General features: G+C 39.0%; 1 protein-coding gene across 2 annotated transcripts in view; it reads right to left on the bottom strand.

The window, feature by feature from the left end:
- LOC123962894 (roundabout homolog 1-like) overlaps nucleotides 1-10,493 on the bottom strand; it is a 77,893-nt gene extending 67,400 nt beyond the window's left edge. The window contains exon 1 of one of the 2 annotated variants that reach the window (XM_046039377.1): nucleotides 9,745-10,493. In XM_046039377.1, the coding sequence (XP_045895333.1) occupies nucleotides 9,745-9,805 (61 nt within the window). In that variant the 5' untranslated portion in view covers nucleotides 9,806-10,493. The remainder of the gene's footprint in view (nucleotides 1-9,744) is intronic. The other variant, XM_046039376.1, reaches the window with a different exon arrangement.
- Between the last annotated feature and the right edge of the window lie 13,815 nt (nucleotides 10,494-24,308).

Here is a 24,308-nt window from a genome sequence, read left to right as displayed (position 1 = left end):
TATACACATGCTGCTCTGTCCACCTCAGATGTAGTTTGACTGACTTCTTTTGGCGTCTACCTGCGTTCCCTTGCGATCAAGCACTAATTAGACTAATTAGAATAAGTACAAAATTTAGTAACAAGAAATAGTTTTTTGTAAGTGTGGCATGTTACTGGTCTTATTTTATTTTATTTTAATTTAACTAACATGACATTGCTGGTAAAGAAAGATCACTCAAATGTGTTTTGTTGTTTCTCAAAATGGTTTAAAATCTTGAGGCAGCAGTCTGCCTGTTTCAAAAACAGCAACGGGTGTCTGACACATTGGCAGCAGTCAAGCCAAGGAGCCAAATGCAAATCTTATCAAAACACAGCTGCTGCTGGTGATGCCACTTGGTTACCTTGGTGAAAATACAGTCCTCATGTAAAATATGAGATCTTCTTGCACTGTATGAAAAATGTACAGTACATATTATAGACAATTATCAGTGCTCACAAAGCAATTTCTTCAAATTTCACAAAATTTTGATGCAGTCTGCTAGTTGAGTTGCAGCCTGCAGTAGTAACAAAATAATTAGGACTGTCCCGTCTGACATTACCCATTCCAAAGATTAATTTCTTACATTGATGATGGGGATATGAAGCACTAAATGAATACATAAAGGCAAGAGCTATTATTTATAATATATATTTACCGTTGTGGGAGCAGTCAAGAAGTCAGAGTTCAGAGTGGATGACAACCAGCTTCTGGAGCTCCATAATATCCTGACCTCTATTCCACAGCAAACCTGCTTGTGTCAATCACTTCCACTGGGCAAATATCATTTTAACTGTGTTCCTGACAAATTGCTTTTCACTCCATTTTTGCTCTGAATGATTGAAGTGTTTATGAGCAGACTTCAATCTTTTATACATATATATATATATAAATATATATGTATATATATGTAAAAAGAAATTAAACCTTACCCTTCAATAAGCTTTTCCAACTTATTTACAAAAGGTGATTAAAACTGCTCGTCTGGTAGTACTTAGAGAATTTATCTGTATGAACAGCTTTTTATTTGGCTCCATAAAATGTTGATGATGTTGCTGTGCTGCTGTTGATCACACATGTTGGCAGGGGGCTCCAGGCTTGGTTGTTGACATAAGGCATACGGTTAAAGCCCAGCTTTCCAGCTTGGTTTGCTATGTTGCATGGATTGAGTTTGAGGGTATGAGTCCAAAAGTCTCTCTATGCTTTCATGATTATCATGACCCAAATGCTTTTGCTGGTGTTTCTGAACTAAACGTGTGTTATAATAAATTGCTTTGAGACTGCAAAACTTAACTTGTAATCTGAATATCTTGGAAAATGTTGTGATGATCTGGTGGTTGAAGAGATGTTTCACTTGACTGTTAATTGCAATGATTTGTGAAATAAAGCCGATGGCAACAATTTGTCATAACTCTTGTTGCCAAACCAACAATGTTTGGAATAAAGCAGCTTTAAAAATCTGGCTACGGTCCACACTTGATACCAATCTTGCATGTCATAATAGAGTTGCTTTTTGAAGTGAGCAAAACAGGGCAGGTACTGTGGTTGATTCGAAGTAAAGAGTAAGTTTGCTCCCTTAGTTCTTATTGAAGTGGAAAATCACAGCTATGGGAACAAAATGTCTGCGAGATAAATCACTGAAGTTTCCTTTTATTTCCGCTGTGTCCATACATACAGATAATGTGCATGAGTTAATTATTCTATTTCATAACACAGCCACCAAAGACTGCAGATGTCACAGTGCTCCCCTTTTCCTAACACCATGGCACTATCCCTGTCCACACTTTCTTTCCTCTTACTTCCTTATTAACCTAAGGCAATGTTTTTCAAACACGATAAGAGGTCATTGGCTATCACACCACCCTGCAACCCTGAGTTACATGCACTTTCTAAACAAGGCTACACTGTAACCCAGCACGGCATGGAAGAAATGGCATGCAAGAAAGTACAGCCAATCCAAAATGCTTTTTTCCCCTTTTTTTGGACCCCAAAAAGTTTCAATAGCAATAAACCAAACTGATATACACAGACTGCAGGTACCCATCTCAGCCATTATCTCTCTTTAAATCTTTATTCACAGTGTGTGCAACATCATGCAATGCCTAGAGAATGCCATAACACAAATATCTGTCAAAATGATTGAGATGCTTTGAAAGACTGGATTCCACCGTCAGCCTCTGCTTAATGAAGGTAGTAACATTAGGCAGGTAAAGGTCTGGGTTTGGTTTAGATGTGTTCTGATCAAGGCTGTTGGAATCCATTTTAACATTAGAATTTCAAACGTTTCATAAAATCCAACTAGATGAATGCTTAAAAAAGAATTAAAGCGGTAAAAACAGTCAATTGAACCGAAGGGATCAGTAGAGAGGTATGGATTCTAATGATTGTTAGTAGAGGTGACCCCGAACAGTCGAAGATTCGATGATTTGATAGGAAGAGCCTGATTCGACTCCTAATCTCAAAGTTGAATCGTCACAGAGCCGTTATGAAACGAGGATCATCCCATTTTGGCTATATGCGGGTCAACAATAAGCCTCAGTTTAGCTGGGAATGTACAGTGTAAGTCACAGTGACTAATAAGTACAGACTGCAGCTCTGAACCTTCTCAAGATTAAAGTGGAGCTACAGTGAAGCACCTCTGAAGTCATACTATTGCTTTGACCTTTAAAGCTGTCCTTTCAAAATTTTAATTCTCCCAATTACTCTCAAACCCAAATCCTTGAGGAATACTGTTGTGACACACTGTGTCCAAGAAAGAAACAATCTGCCAGTCTCAGCCTATCTTGGTTATCCAAGACGTTCTCATCCCAGGTTGTCACACAACACAAGGTACCCTTTAGCGTCTGTATGAGACTCCTTTTCAAGATGTGGTTAACATTGTGAAATGGTTGCAGTTTGGCTAGGTTTAGGCACCAAAACGATTTGGTTAGTTCTATGAAAAGATCATGGTTTGGGTTGAAATTACTACATTCATTACATAAGTTACTTTATGTAACTTAAAACTAAATTGGAGGTAGCTGAAGGCTCAGGGTGTCTCATACGGATGCTAAAGGGTACCATGTGTGTCTGTATGAAACGCATTGACAAAGCATTGGTATTTGACGACCTGGGAACAAGAACGGGACACTGACCTCAGGACAGGAAACTAAGACCAAAGGAGTACAAACAACCCGGAGAAAACCACAAACCCACAGGAATTTCTTAGCTTAGAAGCTAGTCTATCCAGATGAGCATGTCTATTGGTTCACTATTTAGGGTCGTCTTTACAGTTTTTTTGTGTTACGAAACACAAGATGTTACAAAGATTACTGAGGTGGCAGTGACCATGAAACTTTAATATTTTACTTTTATACTTAGTTTCAGGCTTTTATACTTGTGTAGTAATATCAAGTTGTTTTTATCATTTAATTTTTAAATGTTTTTGTTTAAGCTCATGCTTGAGGTGTTGTTATTGCACTTAATGCAGACATTATTGTTTTTTATTAAATGCTTGTCAATGTTAACAACTGAAATAGCCTACCGAACAAATGAACTTTGCTGTGAATCTTTTTTAGAGTTGAGTGAAGGTTGAAGGAAGAAGTAAGGGTGTGGGAGTATCCTTCAGGCAAGGAACCTGCTACCATAGTGCGGCACACAGATAGTAATCGATCCTCCTCAAAATGAGTTGTGTGTGTGTATGTTTGTGCGGGAGTGGGTACGTATGTGTGTGAAGATGTGAAGGTGTGATGACCTGGGAATGCCAGGCCCGCAGGCACTTGTTAAATCTCTCAGTAGCTTCCCTTCCCCAAGGTTGGCAACCACGCTCAGCCTCACTGCACCACAGGAAACCAGTAAGTAAACAAGAGGAGCAATTATGAATCACAGCTTTCAGCACACAATCCGAAAACACATATTAAAACCCAGCTAACACCATTACATATGCATTTATGCACATTCAGTCAGAATCAAACAATTGCAGCAACGTCTGTGGGGGTTTGAGAGACAAGAGAGATACAGTCTCAGTTATTCTGCCAGAACAGTTCCTGTTGGTTCTCATGAGCATTTTTCAGGAAAAAACGACAAACTGTGTCAAATAACATTCATTTGGCATGACCTCATTTTTACATGAGCTGACTGTGGAAGTATTACAATGAACATATAATTTAAGGTTTAAGGTGTTCATCTGACTCACCTCTTTTAAAAATATAAACACAAAAGTCCAGATAAAACCAGGTCTGATGGAGCCCAAGGATGGGTGAGAAAGATTTTAACTGCTTAAAACCTTAAAGCCATTCAAAGCTAAATAAGTGGGGAGTGTCACAGTCACTGCCAGCAGTGAAGAATGAAAGAACTCATGCTAAATGAGTGAGCAACCAGTGGACCGTATTTAAAAAATGAGTAGTAGTCAGTGTGAATGAAGCACTGAATACATTTTTAAACTCTTTTTTTTTTTATTCTTCTATCCTACATGTTCCAACAAATAAACAACATTAATGAAGAGGGTTGCCAACCAAACTGGTCTGCATTATTTCTAACAAAGAACAGAAGCAATTTGACAATTTCATTCAACAAACAAAGGGATTCTCGTTGTGTTCAACGATGTCATATCAGCCCCATCATTCATAGCAAAGAAGTCCTAGTAGTAGTAGTGGGACTCATCGCTCTCCCCTTCACACATGACTACAGGGAGTCTTGTTAGCTTAGGGGACGACACAGCAGCCCAGCACACCCCAATCAAGCCATTATTACTTCCACTCCAGCGTTCTGTAACAAGTGCGGTGCAGTATTTTGGACCACAACAGTAAGCCTCTTGCAGAAAGTGTCAGTCGCCAAAGCAGCATGAGTAAGCACACATGAACTCTGACCTGTGCACAACTAACTCCAACAGGCCAGCCAGATGTCTCAGACAAACTGTTCCCTATGGGGTTGCTGCACACACCAGTGATGGAATTAGGCTGGTGTTCTGCAGGTCTCTAAGCCCCTCTTGTACTTACTTCTCCACACATGTATGAGAGGGTCTATAAAGGAAGAATGAGCCTCAGGGGACCATGGTCACTTATTGCTAAAATAATTAGCCCAGTTATTAGCATAGTTAGTACATTTATTATAAAGATATTAATCCTTCAGTCCCAGTGAAACTAACAGGGTTAACTGAACTTTCAAATCCACTACTCTGTCTGAAAGCACAGTTGTGAGACAACCGTCGTAACAAAGACTAACAGAATTGGCCATTCTTTCACTGTCCCATGGTTCCCTTTTTCAGACAATGTTTACAGACCATCAAACAAAGCAGGTAGAATGGTGAGGCAAGTCACAGCATCACTCTGGGGATGCATAATTTAGAGCTGCGGATGAAAAGGGACAAAGCCACCTCGACAAGAGCATATGCTTTTAATGGCCATCATTGAGTTTATTATGTATTATCCAATTACCGTTGGCAGATTTATTATGCTGAGACTCTAAACGAAGGGGACTTCCAGGTTTTCCTTACTTCTGAGAACGATGAAGTCACTTAACAGCACTGCTTTAAGAGCTTGATGTTTTAATGATGGACCTTTGCATGTTTTTATGCTACAGTCAAGATACCATACAAGGGGATGAGTTGGTATACATTGACCAAAAGTAGGCTGGAGAAAACATGTAATAATTTTGATTGCAATTTGTTAAGCATGAATCATTGTCAAGGACAGGCACGTAAGCCTGGCAGCTATCCCAGCTATAATGTGTAACTAGCATTCTACGTCTATGTCTGTCCAGAGTATGTAGTGAATACTTGGAAGGACTTGAATTAAAGGTGTAAAGTGTACTTTTTGACTAAATGGAAGTTATCATTATATTGATTATATGATTCCAGGGAATATACATTGTTAATTGTTGTGGTATGAAATGTATTGGTACACACGTACCTAATTAATACGTAAGATGGATTCTTATTGAGTAAAGCTACTCAAAATGTGGTGCTTTTGTTTTCTCCTGGCATTTTTAGAAACAAAGGCTCTCTATGAGCTGTAGCTGAAACTCACTCACAGGATCACGATTAGCTAGAAGCACTCCAATACGTTGTTTGAAGTCACGTGATTCTGATGATGTCCGATATTCAGAATGGGGCAGGAAGTGAAAAGCAGAATAGATGAGATGGAGAAAGGCCTGTATTGTGCTAGTTATTGTTTGCACATTGTGTTGTGGCTTAAAACAAATTTTTAGGTCACAATGACCTTTGACCTTTGTGTCAAAAGTCATGTCCGACCAACTGTGAAATCTGGTCACAATCTCCCCTTCTGTTCCTGAGTTATGGTGTTTAATAACGGCCAAACAAGGGTTTTTCCAGGACATTGTGATGTCACAGTGACTTTGCCCTTCAACCTTTTGGGTAAAAAATGTGATCACTTCATCGCTGTATCCCAGTAAACATCTGTGTGAAGTTATGTCATAATTCTAGCATACAAACGTGTTCATCAAGGTAATTTTGAAGTCACAGTGACCCTGACCTTTGAGTCTAAAGTGACCAATAGTGAAATATTGTCATCAATTCTTAATAGGGCTTTTGGGAAAATATCTAATTGCGATTTTTCTGCCAGATACTGTGATTACGATTCGATTTGTGATTTTTTTTTTAAAGTTTAGCTTAAGCTTAATATTCACTGCAAGTCTGATGGAAGCAGCGTCAAGCAGCACAGAGCACATGAACCCAGCAGCAAGTCAGACACAGAACAGCAAAGAGAATCTGGTCGATTTTCAAAATAAAACACCCCTGTGCATACTCATACTCATCAACAATAAACACAGTTAAAAGAGACAAAAAATAAACAATTTAACTACGTAGCCTACCTAGTCATGGTAGAAGCACAAAAATCAAGGACAGCTGAACAAATTAACAAAATCTGAACAAGTCAGCAAAATCAGGCAGGTAAAACGCTCTTATTCTGAAATGATTCGGAATGAAACGGGCTCACAGAGAGCTTTTATAGTTGAACCACACAAAATGACATTAACAGACGCCATCATCCCACGTTTTCCTCCAGTTTCTTTGTTGTTTTAAAATGTACACGCCCTGTGCCCGCTCTAATTGGTGAGTAGGACCGTAACAGGAGGCGCTTCGGCTTGGCGAGCAAGTCTGTCACAAGGATGACAACAGAATGAATCTATAACTGCATGAACGGGTCAGATGCGTCACAGTGACCTTGACCTTTGACCATGTAATTCTAATCAGTTCATCCTTGAGACCAAGTGGACGTTTGTGGCAAATTTGAAGAAAATCTCCCTAGGCTTTCCTGAGATATCGCGATCATCAAAATGGGACAGATTTACGTCTGGACAATCTGAAAACACCACACCTCCGGGCACGGCTACCGCTCTTGCTGAGGCATAGAAATTACTGCAATCTATGGTGGGACAGGGATGTGGTAAACACACATACACTCATATATTTAAACAGGGCCATGTAAATTTTTGTACACCTTATCACATCTTCCAAATCATATAGCCTAGTTTGACTAAAAACTGCAGTGCTGGGCCCATCAGTGACTGTACTGGTCCTTTGGCCAAAAAAGGAAGAAGAAAGAAGCTCCCGCTGTCAAGTGGTCAAGAGCATTGAATAAATTCTTGCTTGCAAATAAACATATTCACGTCATGTTAGAGAGACCTTATACAACAGGACACCCCTGACTTAAGCATAAATGTCCTTGAGTACTCCCTGGATTGCTTACCAAGTTTGTCAGTTTGGAAATTTAGAAACAACGAACTGGAAAATTGGTGTCATACACAGTTTTGTGCTGTGGATGTGGATAGGCAAGCCTTAATATGTTTCCTTTTTTGTAGTCACCACTGAAATTTAAGAAAGGAGTTGGTAAAAGGCTGTATTATATCCACAAGTTAACACTGTTAACTGTTGCACAGAGTTAGAGAAACTAGGAAGAACATTTGGTGCATTATATTTTGTTTGGAAAGTGCTATATAAATATAATAATTAAAATAATAATATATCATAATATGTTAATTTTAAAGAATGGTATCACACCCAAGAATAACGTTTAAGCACATGAATTCTGAAAAGGACTCAGTTCAGCTCTCATAGGAGCAAAAACCTTGGAAACATCTGCCTTCATTCTGTCAAAGAAAGGAAGTCCAGCACCAAATAAAGCCATCACTCAGTGTCAGACACTTACGAAAGCTCTAGTGCAGAAAACATATTGTTCTTTTTTCAGTGTGTGACCACTGCTAATGTTACTGACAGCTGTCTTTGTCTTACATAGTCTGGCGCCACTAGGATATTTGAGGGACTCTTGAAATCTTGACAACACACTTGTGATTTCTCCCTTTGCCTGTGGTTCCAAGAAAAGTAAGTAAGATTACTGGTTGATATTATCACAAGTATAATTGTTTTATATTTATTTTGGGGGGGTTATTTCCTACTTCAGGCTGATGCTTTATTCTAGCCTAAATCCACTTAGTATCTTAAAATATGTTGGGGGGTTTTAATATCCAGTGGAAAGATTTAGTCATTATTATCTATTTAGTGCACTGTTGTCCCTGGTATTCAGCCTAATGTATCCTTAGTGGGCTGTGATTAACCCCCCCAGGTCTCTTAAAACTATCCAGGCTCAACTAGCTCATGCCCAACTGCAGGTGCTTAGGTAAAATGTTATTTAATATCTGGACAGAAGCAACCTACTATTAGTCCACGTGACTGTAGTTGGTGCTACTATATTGTGCATGATTTTAGTGCACCTTTACAGTCGTAGTGGGTAGAGGAGGTTATGTCTAATGATGATCCTTCAATGAATCCACCTGAGAAGTCTGCTTTTTGACTGGGACACAACGGCTAATATCAGCTGTGATCAAGGCTAAAGACAAATATGTGTGAGCCAATAAAGTCCCGTGGGAAATAAGTCAGCGCTCCAACAAAAAACTTTTTCTTTGCTGATGCACACCCCAGCCTCCACATGCAATATCAGAGCTTTTCCCAAACAATGAACCTTGACCTTTTTCTCTGTCTCCATCTCAGATTTTGCCTGGTGATGTTTGACATGCCTGATTTAACAACACAAATGCCATCTAATATCAAAATAAACACATTAATTTATGTGTATCTTCCAGTAGTGATTCTACCCTGCATGACATTGACCTTGCATTTTTTCCCCATCCATTCTAAATAACACATCCTCACTGGGATGACTGGTGCAGAGTCCTGAGTCCAAGTGAAGTCTCTCTGTTCCTCATTACCCTGCAACTCATGTAATGTATGCACCCACAGAGGACTGAGGATGATAACCTACTATGTCCTATTTTGACTCTTCACATGCATTTGGGCAGGCCACCGATTTGATCATATGCATAAAACAGCATGCTCTCACATAAACCCGACTCTATCTCCTTGTTTTCCCCTTGGACACTTATTGTGGTAATTAATTTCCACCCGTGTAATAAGAGCTGCTTTCAAAGGCTGTTTCACTGGACTGTTGCAGGGCATGCGAATAGATAGGTCACTTTCAGCAACCAGGCAGCAAGCAGCATGGGTGAGGAACCACGTACTGCTGGCTATACAGATGTGACCGAAATACCCACCCAGGGTGCTATGACGGATCAAATTAGCAAATTCATCATCTACTCTCACTTCTCTCTCTGTTCCACCATTGCTATTTAAATTACTCTTTCTATAGGCATGCAGCACATTAGCTATTTTGAAACTCATCCCAAAAAACAAAATATAAGGAAAGCTGTAGCCTATTAGCAATAAGCAACTCATACCTGAACAAATCTGTAGAAATGCCAGTAGACAGTAAATTCCTGTCAAACAGGGAGGCATCATTCAACAGCCGCTGGGAACGGTGTAAATCCAGTTAGAATGCGCTTAGTGTGCTGTATTTCATCTAAATCACAACTTCTACCGCAGAGCCAATGATGGGATCCGGGTGGAGGAGAGTTCCTGAACTCCGCAATAACACAAGTAATAATGTTTAGAACTGCTCCTCAGAGAGGGGATTTCTATTTGAATCAAAGTTCGGATCAGTCGGAGACATCGTTGCGGGTTACACGAGAAGTAATCCACTCAACACCACTTGGATTCCCCCCATCCCTGTCGAACTCCTCACTTCCAAATGCTGATAACTTCGCGGAATTCATCGGTGAGCAGATCCGCTGTTAGTTCCACTTCAGAAGAAGCTTTCCGCGCCTGAGTAGCGCGTAAGAATCCAAAGAGTATAGAAGCGTCTAGTTGCGGCCACTTTAATGGTTTAAATGTGTAGTTTTGCCCCGGTTTCGTGGGACTGGCACTGGTTGGATGAGGCGCCGTGCGTCTCTGCGCTCACTGATGGTTTGGTTTTTCCTACCCAGTCAGAGGCTTTTCTGTTGTGCAGAGGAGATTCCTGCGAGTCAGGCACCATTTAACCGCATAGGGATACATTCACAACAGGAGGCTCCACTTGCATCAAGCCCGTCCCTTATGAAAACTATCCAGACTAAAGCAACCCAATAAATTACAGCAAACTATATGTGGATGTTGTAGTTTTAATATCCAATAGAAGCTTATCAAGTCCCATTGTCCAAGCTGTTTGTAGCTTAAAGATTGGCAGCAGCCTGCAGTACACTGTGAATCAGTCTGGCGACACCTAATAAACACTTTGTCCAATAGGCTTTTGTTAAAAAGAGCCTTTTATGAACTGCAGAATCCCCAAACCAAAAACATTTTAAAGTGTGTCGTACTGTTGAAAGTGAAAATAATTTGACCTTGATGAATGTTTTATACTATTTTTATCCTCCTATCAAGACTGGGGTACTTTCACAGTGTCCTTATTAAAACCTAAATGTACCAGCTCGGGCAGCACATAGGAAAAATACTGTATTCTTAATGAGCCAGTAAAACGTGTCTTCATCCCCGCCACTGCAGCATTGTGCTTCTTCTTTCGATTAAAAAAAATCGATGAAGTGTTCACCCTCTGACCTCTCAAAATACCACTGGGAAATTAAATTACATTTTCAGTGCATTAGAAATGTAATACCTAACATATTATGCCTTGATATCAAACATGTTGAAGTAATAATCACATAGCCAGAGTGGAATTCTACTTAAATGAAATACATTTTGAATTGAGAGAGATGAATTCTTTAAAGTTAATAGTTAACAGTATATCTGAACAGTGAACCTCATTAATGTCTTTAGCTGTCTAAGTAGGTCAGCACTCCCTCTGCTGGCTGCAGGGCTGCAGCACAGTCTGTTAGAAAGGCAATTGTAAAAGGACAAGCTCATTGTTTAATTTAAGATTTTAATTCCCATTTTGCATTGCCTACAGTATTATTTCCCCTGTTCATGAAATCTCATATGTCTTCAGTAACATAACCACTGCGGTTATGGGGGAGGGGTGTTGTTTTAAAATACATTATTGAAACTCAAGGATAAAATTATTTTTGCGTCTTAAGTCTGCCCACTCCACACTGAGCTCTCTAAAGCCCCAGTGGAATAAGCAGGCAGGCTGCATGACACTACAAAAATATGTAAAGTTAAGTACATGCAGAATTTCTACAACAAAAAGTGTAAACTTGAAAATCCTTTTGCATATCCAACCAAAATAAGTAAGAGAAGTAAAGAGACAATAATTATGCTCTCTGTCTCACTCACACGCCACAGAAAAAGAAGTGACACTCATTTAGACTGTACAAAGTCTACATGCTCAGCCCTCCCTGTCCTCTCACCTCAAATCCTTTAATTGCCCAATGTGGACCACTGGTGGCTCTGCTGAAAGGAGCATGCTCTTTTAAACTGAGCCATCACAGTTGGTAAACAAACTGTAAAATCTGAGAAATTACAGTCTCACCATGAGCCCTTTTCTACGTTTATAAAACATGCACTCTATTTTTTCCCATTCAAGAACACCTTCCACTCTCCTCTCTTTGCCATCTTGCCATACCCTATTCAACATGATTGCATTAACATAATGGCACAGAAATGTATATATTATGTATCAATGTATAATGCCATATTTCTTGCCATTTCCTTTGTTATTAACCTTAATTCTTTGCTGCACATTGCTATTGTGTTTCTTTTCTCTTCTTCTATAAGACTCTGGCAGGTCACTTGGCTGAGACTGAACGACTGCAGTAGAGGACAATATCGTTTTGGTCATGGAATGACTAATTAGTCTCATTTCATAACACTGACAGAAACAATGTAGCTGTCATCACAGCAGGGTTAAGGCACAAATAAGAGGATAGAAGTTTAACAGTGGAGCTCTTGGTTTATGCACGTGTGGCCTCAACATAACAACAGGTGCAGTGCACACAGCTAAATGCAGGGTTTGTGAATTCCATCGTGCATTTCACAATTGGTCACAATTCAAAGCATCTCCAAAACCAATATTTCCGGGAACAGATGGTGAAAAATGGACACAAAGACATGCACGTCTTCATGGCAACACAGCATCTAAAATGGCAAGGATTTCAAGAAAACAGTGCCAAGCACTGAGACCTATTTTTATTTCTTTCTTTCACTCCAAGCTCTCCAGTTGGTTCCGAGCCAGGGGAGGAAATATCTCCAAGAAGCACAAAGCCAAATCCAAAAAATATTTATGAAGGAATAAATAATTTGGAATCTCCACAGAGCAACAAACTTGGCCTCAGCTAGTCCTCTAGTAGTGACTGTTGATTGTCTTGTCCATGAAAAACACAGACAGGTTTTTTGTACCATACCAGGAGTGAAATGCAGGTTTATACGCCTCAGGCAAGTGAACCGTATGAGCTGTGTGGATGTATGTGCAGATAGCTGTGTATGTAACACATCACTGCCATTAGCTGCACCTTTCACAACATTATTTTCCAAGCTAAAGTCCAGCTTTGTGTTGTTTCTCTTATTTCCTATTATCTGTGACAGCTCTTTGGGTATTTCATTTCTCTCCATTTCTTTATATCTTAGCCTATCTGTCAGCACCTCTCACTGCACATCTCTACAGTTGCTCAGGGTTATACATAGAGCGGAGGCAAAATGAGAGACAGCCTCCACGTTCACCATCCACAGCACGGTAGGAAAAGCTGATGCAACAGCCATGCCTCTGGTCTTCTCAGTCTCCATCCAAATTGGCAGTTACGCGGATGGTCTTATCAGATGTTAGGACTTAGGCATCCTTCCAACTTCTCACAATCTCACTGTCATCTTTTTTCCCCCTGCTGGGCCACAAAGATTTTAGGTATGAAAAAAATGGCTTTTTATCTTGAGAGAGGAAATAGACAGCTAAAGAATCCCTCTTTCAACCATTAGGTCCACATAAACTACCTCAGATGGAAGCCAGTAACAGCACCAATTTAGATTCTGTAAAAGGAAAAAAACATTTGTGTGGTGCCCATTAAAGATAAAAGGCCAAAAACATCATTATTTCAGCATCTCATTTTCTTTTTCGAGTTAACTTAACTTTGCTCCAGGCGTCAGCAAAGACTGTGCAGCATATAACTCAGATTTTGTCATCTTCCAAAACCATAGAGGCTATCGGGAGAGAAGAACCACAAAACGTTTACCTTTGTTCTATCCCATGCCAGAGCCCTTACCATAAAATGTCAAAGCAAAGGAAGAGGGGGATTGCACTGTGTTGGCTTTGGTCACAGCACTTAAGGTCTACAGCTGCTGAACTGGCATTAAGTGGTATTAGAGTCTTTGTCAGCAAAAGGAAACGTAGTCCTTTTCCTGGGAATTGGGTTCAACATTGTATCTTTCAAAAGGCAAAATACAGAATCAGCACATCCTGGAGCACCACTTTACTGACTGCAGGCTTTATCAGGGCTTATTTCTTTAAAGCTGTTTTTACAAGATAAAACCAAGGCAAAAGTAGACAGCTTAGTAGTAAAATAAATAATTGGATAAAACAGATATGTTATTCTGATAAATGTGCTGTAAGTAAAATGCAAGTATATTCTTTGACTTGTAGAGGTCGCATGGGATTACAATTTAGACTGATAGCACCTACTGCTGGATTAACACAAGTATTGCTGCAGTAACAACAACATGACAAGAGACTGAGGACTGATAGTGGGAGATATGAACGGCATCAACACATAATAGCACTTCATTGGCTGTTAAAGAATGATTATTGTTTCTTATCGACTTGGACAGTACCTTTGTATCCAAGGCTGTTGTCTTCTTCAGATGCTGGTTCTGATACGGGTGTTTGGGTGATCACCTCACGGTTCCCTCTGTGTGTTTCTGTATCTATTTGCATGGGGACAACGACAGTGGGTTATATAATTAAAAAGAAAACATACACAAATTGCTTAACTTTTCCATGTGCAACATTTACGTCTTTTTTCCTGGCATGAGTTTAACCATGAACAGAAAACCAAGTCTATAAATCTCACTGATGGATGGGTGTTATTAAACTTTTAAAGGGGCAGCCCTGCTGAAGAAAAGGGGTCGTTTAGTCTACAACAGACCTGCTTGTATGGCAACCGTCCTAGAATAATATTAGGTTGAAGTTTCAAGGTTCAGTTTTTCTAGTTTGATTTGCAGATGTGTAATGTAGTGTTTAATTAAACTACAGTATCCTTGTTGTATTTATTTATTCATTTTTAGCTATTGTGTTCAGTATCTAGAGAGTGACTGAATAGAATAATGAAACAACAACAATACATTCAAATTCAAAATCAAATTCGCTTTATTGGCATGAATGTATAGCAAAAATATTGCCAAAGCTATATATAGTCCTGTAAACAGCTGATTTTATAGCATTTTATATGGATGACATACAGGATTCCTACAACTGCTGAAAATGTTTGCAAAATGGCAGCCGTGAAAATAACATACTAGTTATGTAAGTGGCCTGAATGCATTCTATTACTCTCCAGTGTATGACCATACCCTTTGTGTCAACAAAGCACTTTGATAAACTTTGACAAAAGAAAAAACAACTTTTGCATAATTTGATTCAAATGATGACTCCTCAATTTGCAGTTAGTTTGTGATTGTTTTATAAATACATGAAAGTAAAGAGATATTTCCCTTGCCAATAGATGAATACATATTGCTCTGGAAGCAGTTTTTAGGAGTGCCAACACTTTAATAATACAGTCACAGAAAGGTGAAGTGTATGAATGCATTAATGTCTTGGTCGCAGGAGAAATATGATATCTTCTGTGTCAGCAGAAATTAAATCTAATGCAACACACGTTTGAAACTACAGACTACTAATGGGAATTCAGCTGAGCAACCAGTAAACCTATTGCACAGTTCAAAGTACTTAGATTGTCATATCATTGATGAACACAATGCAAAAGATGTGAATAATCAATGATATTCATGTATTTACCCACATTTTATACACTGGCTGGGTGCTTGGCTGTGACCTACAGTCATGGATTTTGTCTAAAAATTTACCACTAGAAGGTGCCACCACTTCATCATGGCATTGGATTTAAGCTGTAATAAAGGCTTTTGTCTATTTTTTTTTTGTTATTGTCATGTTAAAGTGCAGGTTTTAAAAACATTAAAGCCATATAGAACTATGAAAACAAAACTGTACTGTACAATTTACAACAAGTATTTATAATTTATAGTAAATGTAAATATTTTAGAAGTATTTAAAGAAACAAACAAAAAAATTGCACTCAACTAAAGGCAAAAAGCAAGTTGGAGATCCCGTGTTTTATGGACAATTCACAAAAAATAAGTAAATACATATCCTAGGTTCTGTGTCTTAAAGTTTTCAGCCACAAGAGGACAGCATAACTGCACTTACGAGGTGCTGAAGTTCTTTTTTTCTCTCATCCACACAGACCCAAAGCTGGGATCTGAGTGGCACCTTGAAACATCTAGACTGTTATAATTTTTGAACAGGTTCCGATTCAGAGTTAATGCTATTCTTTTATGAAGTATGCTTCAATAACAGACTAAGGGTGAAAGTCATCGAAACACTCTCTCATCAACATCACATCAAGAAACAGTACTCTTGAAGCTGCAATGTGTGTGTGGTCAGTGTAGAGAGTCTCACCTGATGAAATGTCCATGGTGTGGCCCTGCTCCAGCTGGTTGACACAGAACAGGCTGAGGAGAAGGAATGTGATGGGTGCTTGTACAGCAAGCATGATCCCTTATGGCCCAGCCTGCTTTTAAGAAGTCCCTAATAAACCTGAAACCAAGAGACAGACAGGTCCAACTTCATTATTTTATAACGTACTGGGGCATGACATACATCATGGACTGAACTTGAGACGTGCTGTAGGAATAAAGAGCTCCAGAGTTAGTCAGATAGCAACATTCATAGCATTTATTTTGGCTTCATGCTTCCATTATTTTGACTAGAAAGTTGAACATCTTTATAAATGAGTAATAGTGCATGTAACATATTTTGTGTCATTCTGCAGTGAGTATTGCAAAACATTTTATTAGCATTATAAAGCCCTACTGTAGTAAAGTTGAAAGGAGTTTTATACAAATCCTCTGGATGCCTCATAAACAAACAACAGTCTCTTCCTGAAATCACACAAACTCCTTGTCCACCATCTATTCTCATGGCAAGCACTATGTACAACCATGTTCCTGTGTGAAATTCCACTATAATGAAGAGAGGAAGACAGATGGCCTTTCCTCTGAACCCTCCCCCCAGTAAACAGCCAAACTCTAAGTCTGTCTGTTTCAGTCTGATCCAATCCACACAAAGTGAGGGAATGCAGATTACTATGGCTTTGGTGTTGCTTTTCCTATCATATTCCAACAAGGGAGTGAGCTTCTACAGTACATCTCAGACAAGCTCTCTATGTGCTTTGTGCAAAACCGTATATGTGCATGCTTTGTGTTCAAGTGCTCCATCAAAATTTCATGTGCTCATACATAATCCAAGTCAAACACCATAAAAACATGTTAAAATTTACCTGCTGCACATCCTAACCTAAGCCCCCAAACAAATACACACCTTCACACACACACACACACAACATAAAACACACCCTTGCTCTCAAGTGGGAATGGTGATGAGACACAGTGACAGCGCCAGGCAAGAGAAATAGGAAGTCCATTGTACTGATCAGCCATCTGTGGTACAAACAGCTTTGCAACTCATCGTAGCTGTCTGATGGACAGCCAGATTCCTGGGATGTCTTGGCACCCTGTGGCCACCGACTCCATGCTCCACTTTAATTGTTCTGAGAAATGCACACCAACAGCCAACACTGTAAATATGCCAAAAACTTGAGCAAAAAGTGAATATACTGTGCACAGAGATATGTTTTGTGATTGAGATTAATCTACTAGTAATATGGTGCATGTTTGTGACAATGAAAGCAACTACCTTTTCTGAATGTGAAATGGGAGAAGGAGTTACTGTACATGTTTAATGTTTTGGATTTGGTTTTGTCATTAATCTTTCAAAAAATGGCAAAAAAAATTTCAATACAGAATTCACGTTAGCCTCAGCTGTACTTTGTGTTTATTGCTAATTAGCACATGTAACAGAAGCCAGATGGCTGTGTAGTTAGTAAACCTCAATCCCTGACACCTTAAGAGAAGCACTAGCACTAGTGACCAATGATAGTGCCCATGGGTTTAAACCTCCTCGTTAGCGCATCCACCTCCCCGTTACGAGATCACTGGTTTGATTCCAGACCGTGCAGTAGTATAACCTCTGGGAGAACATGAAAAACTTTATACCTGACATGTTAGCATTCTCATTGTTAGCCTTTAGCTCTAAGCACATCTGCTTGTATAGCTGTATTTAGTTTATAATTTGGACATACTGTATGTTCTTTATTCTGGATCGGGTTTATAATCATTTATGAAATCTTGTAACTACTCACTGAAATCCACCGGCTAAAACTGCACTTACGCCATGTGCTACCATATCATTCTTGTTTTCTCCAGTGCACACAAGAGGTAGCATGTCATTACGCACAGAAATCAGGCACTCCTCAAACCTTTAAAACAGACCCCACCCACATCTGTTTACTTCTCTGTTGGGTCATGGAACTGCCAGTCTGCAGTCAACAAAGCTGACTTTATCACTGGGGCCGATCATTCGCTCGCAAGGCTTTTCTTACCACTGATCTTTCCCGCCAAATGACCCCACCATCTCGGCGCGGATCACAGATTGTCTCTCGGACATATCTTTAAGGATGAAGGCTTGCCACCTTCAACTAGAGCTCTCTAAGACTGAACTCTTGGTCATTCCAGCCAAGCAATCTATCCACCATAAAATCAAACTAAAAAATTGACTCCTCAACCATCACCCCAACCAGGGTGGTGAGAACCGTGGGTGTCGTGACCAGCTGTCCTTTTCAGACCATATTGCTGCTGTCTCTTGGTCGTGCTGTTTGCTCTATAGAACATAAGAAAAATCAGGCCCTGTGTTACTCAGTACACCATCCAGCTTCTGGTACAAGCCACGGTTTTCTCTCGCCTCGACTATTGCAACGCCCTCCCAGTGGGTCTTGCAGTGAAACCCCTACAAATGGTTCAGAACGCAGCACCGAGTCTGGTTTCTGATCAGCCCAAAAAGACTCATGTCACTCCATTACTCAGCGACTTCCACCCATCTGCCTAAACTCCACAATACAAGCTTGAGTCCCTTCTTGGCCACTGCGCTCTTCCAACAAATGCTGCCTGTATCCGCCATCCCTACACAAAAAGCAATCTCAGTCCAGGGTGTTGGACTGTAACACCACGATGGTGGAACGAGCTACCACATGCCATTAGAGCAGGGATGTCCCTTTCTAACTTCAAGAAGCTCTTCAAAATTTATCTCTTCCAAGAACACTTTATCTTATAACACCTCTAACCCCTAATCTATAACATGCGCTTCTGTGCTTTTCTATCCCCTTACAATTTTCTTGTATTGATTGCACTACTTCATTAACTCTTATTTCTTTCCATAGATATTTACCCCATTGATGCCATATAAGCGGTTAGCTATTATTAGCATTTATTGCTGCTCTTACTAGTATGTATTGTCACTTGTAGATCTCTAGATGAGTAAATGTAATGTAATGTAAGTCAGTGTGGGCCTAGCATATTTGTGCACACAACACAACAATAAAAACCTCAAAAACTGTCCTGCTGTGATTTATTAGTAAAATAACCTCTACTAGAGATTTCACAGTGTTTGGCCAATCTAGTACAAATGCTGATGTTTCAAAAGCTATGAAAGCCAGAAACAATAAAATTACATAGTAATATAAAATTCAATATGAACAACATTTATATTGAAATCTGCTGTTACACCCATCTACACATGGATATATTGCTAACATAATGAGCAAGGAAGATTGCATTTTTGTAGAGTGCTGAATATTAAATGTTGGTGTAATAGCAACATTGCATTGTTTAGTTTTATCTAACATATCGTATGGGGAATACAGAAAGGAAAGTGGGTGTAGAGGGGAAAAACATAATAAATCCAAGACGTAATTGAACAATAGCCCAGTGGGAGGAAAGAGATACGAGCGAGTGTATGTGTATGTGTAATATGCTGATAACTCCAATGGAAAAATGTTGCTTTCACATCAGGACATCTAAAACTGAGCAGAAAGAAATGGATCTAGTGAAAACAACAAAAACCAAGTCAGGGGTGCACTATGTAAAGACTGGCAGCATGTGTAGTCAACATATAGTATAGTACTTATGTCTTGTTCAGAGTATTTTTCCATTTAACATTTATTGTTGATCGCAGGAGTAATATTATAATGTAAACAACATGCACACATAGTACATCATACTGTGTCATATACAGTGGGCTGTATGCCCTGACACTCAACACACGCAAGGTTGCCCGCACTGAATGAAATGACAAATCTGCACAGGCTCTGAGCTAATGGGGAGAGTCTGCAAAGCAAAGGAGACAGCACTGTTGATTTCCCCTTCCTCCCTCTGTCTACTGGGGAATAATCACAGCTTACCATCTAACATATTGTCAATAACACAGAACAGGAGCTTCCCCTATACCACAGCAGACAGATCACATACTGTAGAAAGCACTGGAGCGTGAACAGAATCAGCTTTCTGCACCCCCACTCTTTTCTCTCTCCTAAATTCAATCCCCTGCACTCATAGAAACACATAAGTGCAGTGCAATATGTTGTACCAAGTATGCCAAGTCAAAAGGTGCAGGAAAGATACTTAAATTCAACAGACATATTTACTTTGAATGCAAATTGCGATGAAAAGCAGACATATTTCAATGCACCTGTAGCATTGGCAGGAATATAATACTAACACACCTATTCTATTTCCTCACATACCTTTTAAACTATATTAATAGGGTTTTTTCCATGATTGGGGTATATGTTTCATGTCACAGCACTGGAAGTGCTATTTTCATTTGTGGTCATGTTTCAGGCCAAACATATTTAAATCTGTATAGATCACTATGCATATTGCAGACTGAGATGTGATGGTTTATCAGCATCAGCACTACAACACTGGGTTGCTAAGTGAAGGCACAACCAGGAAGTTTGATTCAGTGAATATTTTCTGCACAAGCAATGGAGGCTAAATCAAGGCCACAGTGGAAGATATGTGAAGGAAGAGGCTTGTGCTATTGAACCAGACTCAGATCTTCAATGTCTACACAACACATAAACCACCTGCACATATTACTGTCAATCAAGTAAAGTCATACATCACCCGCTTTAACACTACACAAGGCTCACTGTCTCCATCGTGTAAGACTGAAGAGTTCTTATCAACACCTGGCAGTTATCGCTGACATATGGCTGTGTCTTTTGGGGAAATGGATGGGGAGACAAATGCGGCTTTCATCACTGCCGCTATAATGCATTACGGGAGCTATCAGAGCAAGACAAAGGATATTAAAAGTATGAGAGGCAATGGCTGGAGCTCTGTCAGGGCTAATAGTAACAAGTCATAGTCGGCTGAGTAGGCATTGTGAAGGAGAAAAACCAGCCTGAGGAGTAACAGATGATCTCATAGACTAGCCACAAGAGGCAGTGGCCTTTGGCCCCAGAGGATGAATGACCCTGATATGTCAGCATCAAGACCCTGGACATCTAAACATGCTGTTAGCTGCATTTGAACTTTCTATCTACAAATAATGAAGAAAACATATGGTTTGTGTAATAATATCAGTATAAACATTTAATAAAGAATTTATGTGTTAAGGAAAGGAGACAAATTGATGCCATCATCATTCTCATTCACAGCACAGTACTGCTCATCATACCCCCTCACCATTTGCTGAGAAAAACAAACTTCACACCTTCCCTTTATTTGGCCAAAGAAGTAATTTAAGGACAACTTCATTTTTACAGTAAAGGGTTTTCTGAGTTGATAGTAAAGCCAAACAGATTAAGTGATCCTTTAAGATATGGGCTTGTTTGAATGTAATTCTAGCAACTGTTACACTTCCATAGCTTCATCCCTTTAGGGTTTTCAAAACCACTGAAGGATTTTAAGAACCAGAAGCCAGAGAAATACAATAAAAAGCAGAGACCATAGAGAGAGAAAAGGCTGACCTTGATTTTGTAGAAATGCAAACTGAAATGTATTTTACCCATCTTTAAAAAATATTTACAGCATAATACAGTCTTAGTATAATATATATAGTATAATTCACCATATTTCATTCTACTTCAATCAGCAATATGGTTCCTTGAGCTTTTATTCTTTAACATGTTAAAGTGAAATTAAGTTATAATCTAGCTTTTTTTAACTTTTCATACAAAGAACAGTAAAACATCCTATGATCATTTTATGAAATAGACTTGACTTATTGAGTAAATATGCATTTGTGTTTGCCACAAATCAACTTTCAGCACCACAGCACGTGGACAGCATCTGCTCCTGTATGAATCAGTGGACAGGGAAAGGATTCAAATAGCTCTGAAGCCTCCTATGCCAAAAACATATGCTCAAAATAGTGCAGTTATTAAAGATTCTAACCAAGCCTCACTAATATGAATGAGTACAACTTTACAACTTACCCCTCCAGGTGATTCCTCCAGCATTATTTCTCCATTTTCTCTGTCAAAGCCAAATCTCTGCCAGTGTGTGTTCATGAGGCATACAAGTACCCAACAATGAAAGCAGAGACAGAAAGAGAAAGGAAGACACGACGTGGACCTGTAAAAAAGGAGAAAAAAATCTAAAGAAGGAATCTATGCCGAAGGAAAAGTCTAAATAATCCATCTGTGATCCAGGAGACGCTATCAGATGGGGTGCATACAAATCACAAACCTACCTCTGCAGCAACCTAGGTCCAATATCCTCAGGGTCCTAAGGCTGCACTCAGACAATTTACTCTTACAGATTAAGCCTCACACACTCAAGGACATTAGAAAACGGTGAATTTCAACAATAAAATTCTCAGACTTAAAAAACAAGACAATATTTTCTTTCTTTATATAAATATATATATATATATACACTTCTCCATTTTCCAGTTAGTCCTTTTTCAGTCATTAATGGAATCATGGACTTCACAATTAATATTTGGCATGTTGAGGATTATTCTGAATGCTTTCATTAAGTGTATTTGTAAACTATGGTGTGTTAATGTAAAGTCTGAATAAGCGCATTAATAGTTCAACATGTCTTGTGACATCTCTTTCTCAGCAATGTATTATTTACTATAACACACTAATGCAGTCTTAGCAAATGAAACATCATAGCTCGAGCTACCTGCAGTAATGGGTAGAGAATCACAGTGCGTGTAGTTGCAATTTGGGGACACATGCCTGCATAGTGGTTCACAATCTGCAGAAAAGCATCCCACAGGGTCTATGTTCACCTGCAGCAAAACCAGCCTGCCTCTGTCTCTTTGAAATTGAAATTGAAATGGTTTTTGCCCATTTATTTTTTGCTTCCTGCTTATTCCTATTCAGGTATACACTGTGGGGGTGCGGCAACTTTAGCATGCATAAGCCACATGGCAGGAAAACACCCAATTCATCATAGAGATAGCAAAGACAAACACATTTACACCAATAGAAATGTTTGTTTTGCAGTCCACCTGACCTGCATGTTTGTAGAACTCTGCCCTATATTGTCTCCGACACATCATACACTCGTCTGTGCATTTTATTTAATTTTATTATTGTGCTGAATGAATAGTTCTTTTACAATTGATTTTATTTTTATTGAAAACAATGTCCACAATGACGGATGAACGCATCTTCTTCTGTGTAATGATGTGTGTTATAAAAGGAGAATTGATCCGCAACGTTGCTCAACAGCTAGATATTCAGTTCAGTCTACCATGCAGCAGTTTGATGGGCTTAGTGCATTACACAAATCAGGCAAAGTTCTTTAATTTTTTGTTACATTCAGTTCAGCCAAACAGCACATGTTTTGTTTCATTCTTGTTACCACAAAAAACATTAAAAAGCATGTCTACTAATTCCTCTTATATTTATGGAAAGATCAATCTCTGTTCAGGCTCTGATTCCAGAGTTTTTTATTCTTCTTAATGCATGCCTAAGATCTGTATGGTTTATGGTAGACTCAAAAAGCACACATCAGTGAGGTTAGAAGCATTTATAAATCTATAAATGTGAATATGTAGCTTTTTGGCTTTTACATATTACCTATAATTCTTCAGTGGGAAAAAGATGGGAGAATGTATTGAGCCTGATGCTGCAATAGAGGGGCATCAGGGCATGTGACCCAGGACAATTTTCTTTTCAACTGCACTCTTGGCAACAGCACTCTTATCGAGATCTTTCATCTAACTCAGCAGTGCGGTTTTGAATTAACCTCAAGTCAATATCATGGTCATCTATCATGCTGACAGGAGCAGACTTGTGAGTGTGACATTGGAAAGATAATCATCTCACGAGGAAACGTGGTCTTCTCTAGCAAGAATGTTGCTTAACTGGTCAGAATGACCAAGTCACTTGCGGTTTGAACCTGGGGCAAGATACACAGAGACGGACAGTACGTGACAGACAATCCTAAAAAATGTGTTTTGTATTTGGAGAATGCAGGATATTTCTTATCTCTGTTTTGCCATGAAGTAAACAATTACCACCATTTCTGTAAACTCTCTCTTCACTCTTTCTGACGTTGTCTCCTCAGTGTTTTAAACACTGAAATAGCAACATTATCTTTTTATTTAATTACATTTATTTCTGCTCTTTCTCATTCTTACTTCTATCATAATTTAATTAACTCATTGTCATGGTCATAGCAATTACTTACATTACACTTGAATCAAAGTCTGAATATATAGAATCAAAGTCTGAATATATGTAATGGAAGTCTGAATATATGAATTGAAAGTCTGAATGTATTGAATAAAGTCTGAATATATTGAATCAAAGTCTGAATATATGTAATGGAAGTCTGAATATATGTAATGAAAGTCTGAATATATTGAATAAAGTCTGAATATATT

The sequence above is a fragment of the Micropterus dolomieu genome, linkage group LG23 (assembly GCF_021292245.1).
Source record: "Micropterus dolomieu isolate WLL.071019.BEF.003 ecotype Adirondacks linkage group LG23, ASM2129224v1, whole genome shotgun sequence".
In the NCBI taxonomy this organism is placed as follows: Eukaryota; Metazoa; Chordata; class Actinopteri; order Centrarchiformes; family Centrarchidae; genus Micropterus; species Micropterus dolomieu.
This window is presented reverse-complemented; position numbering and strand designations above follow the sequence as displayed.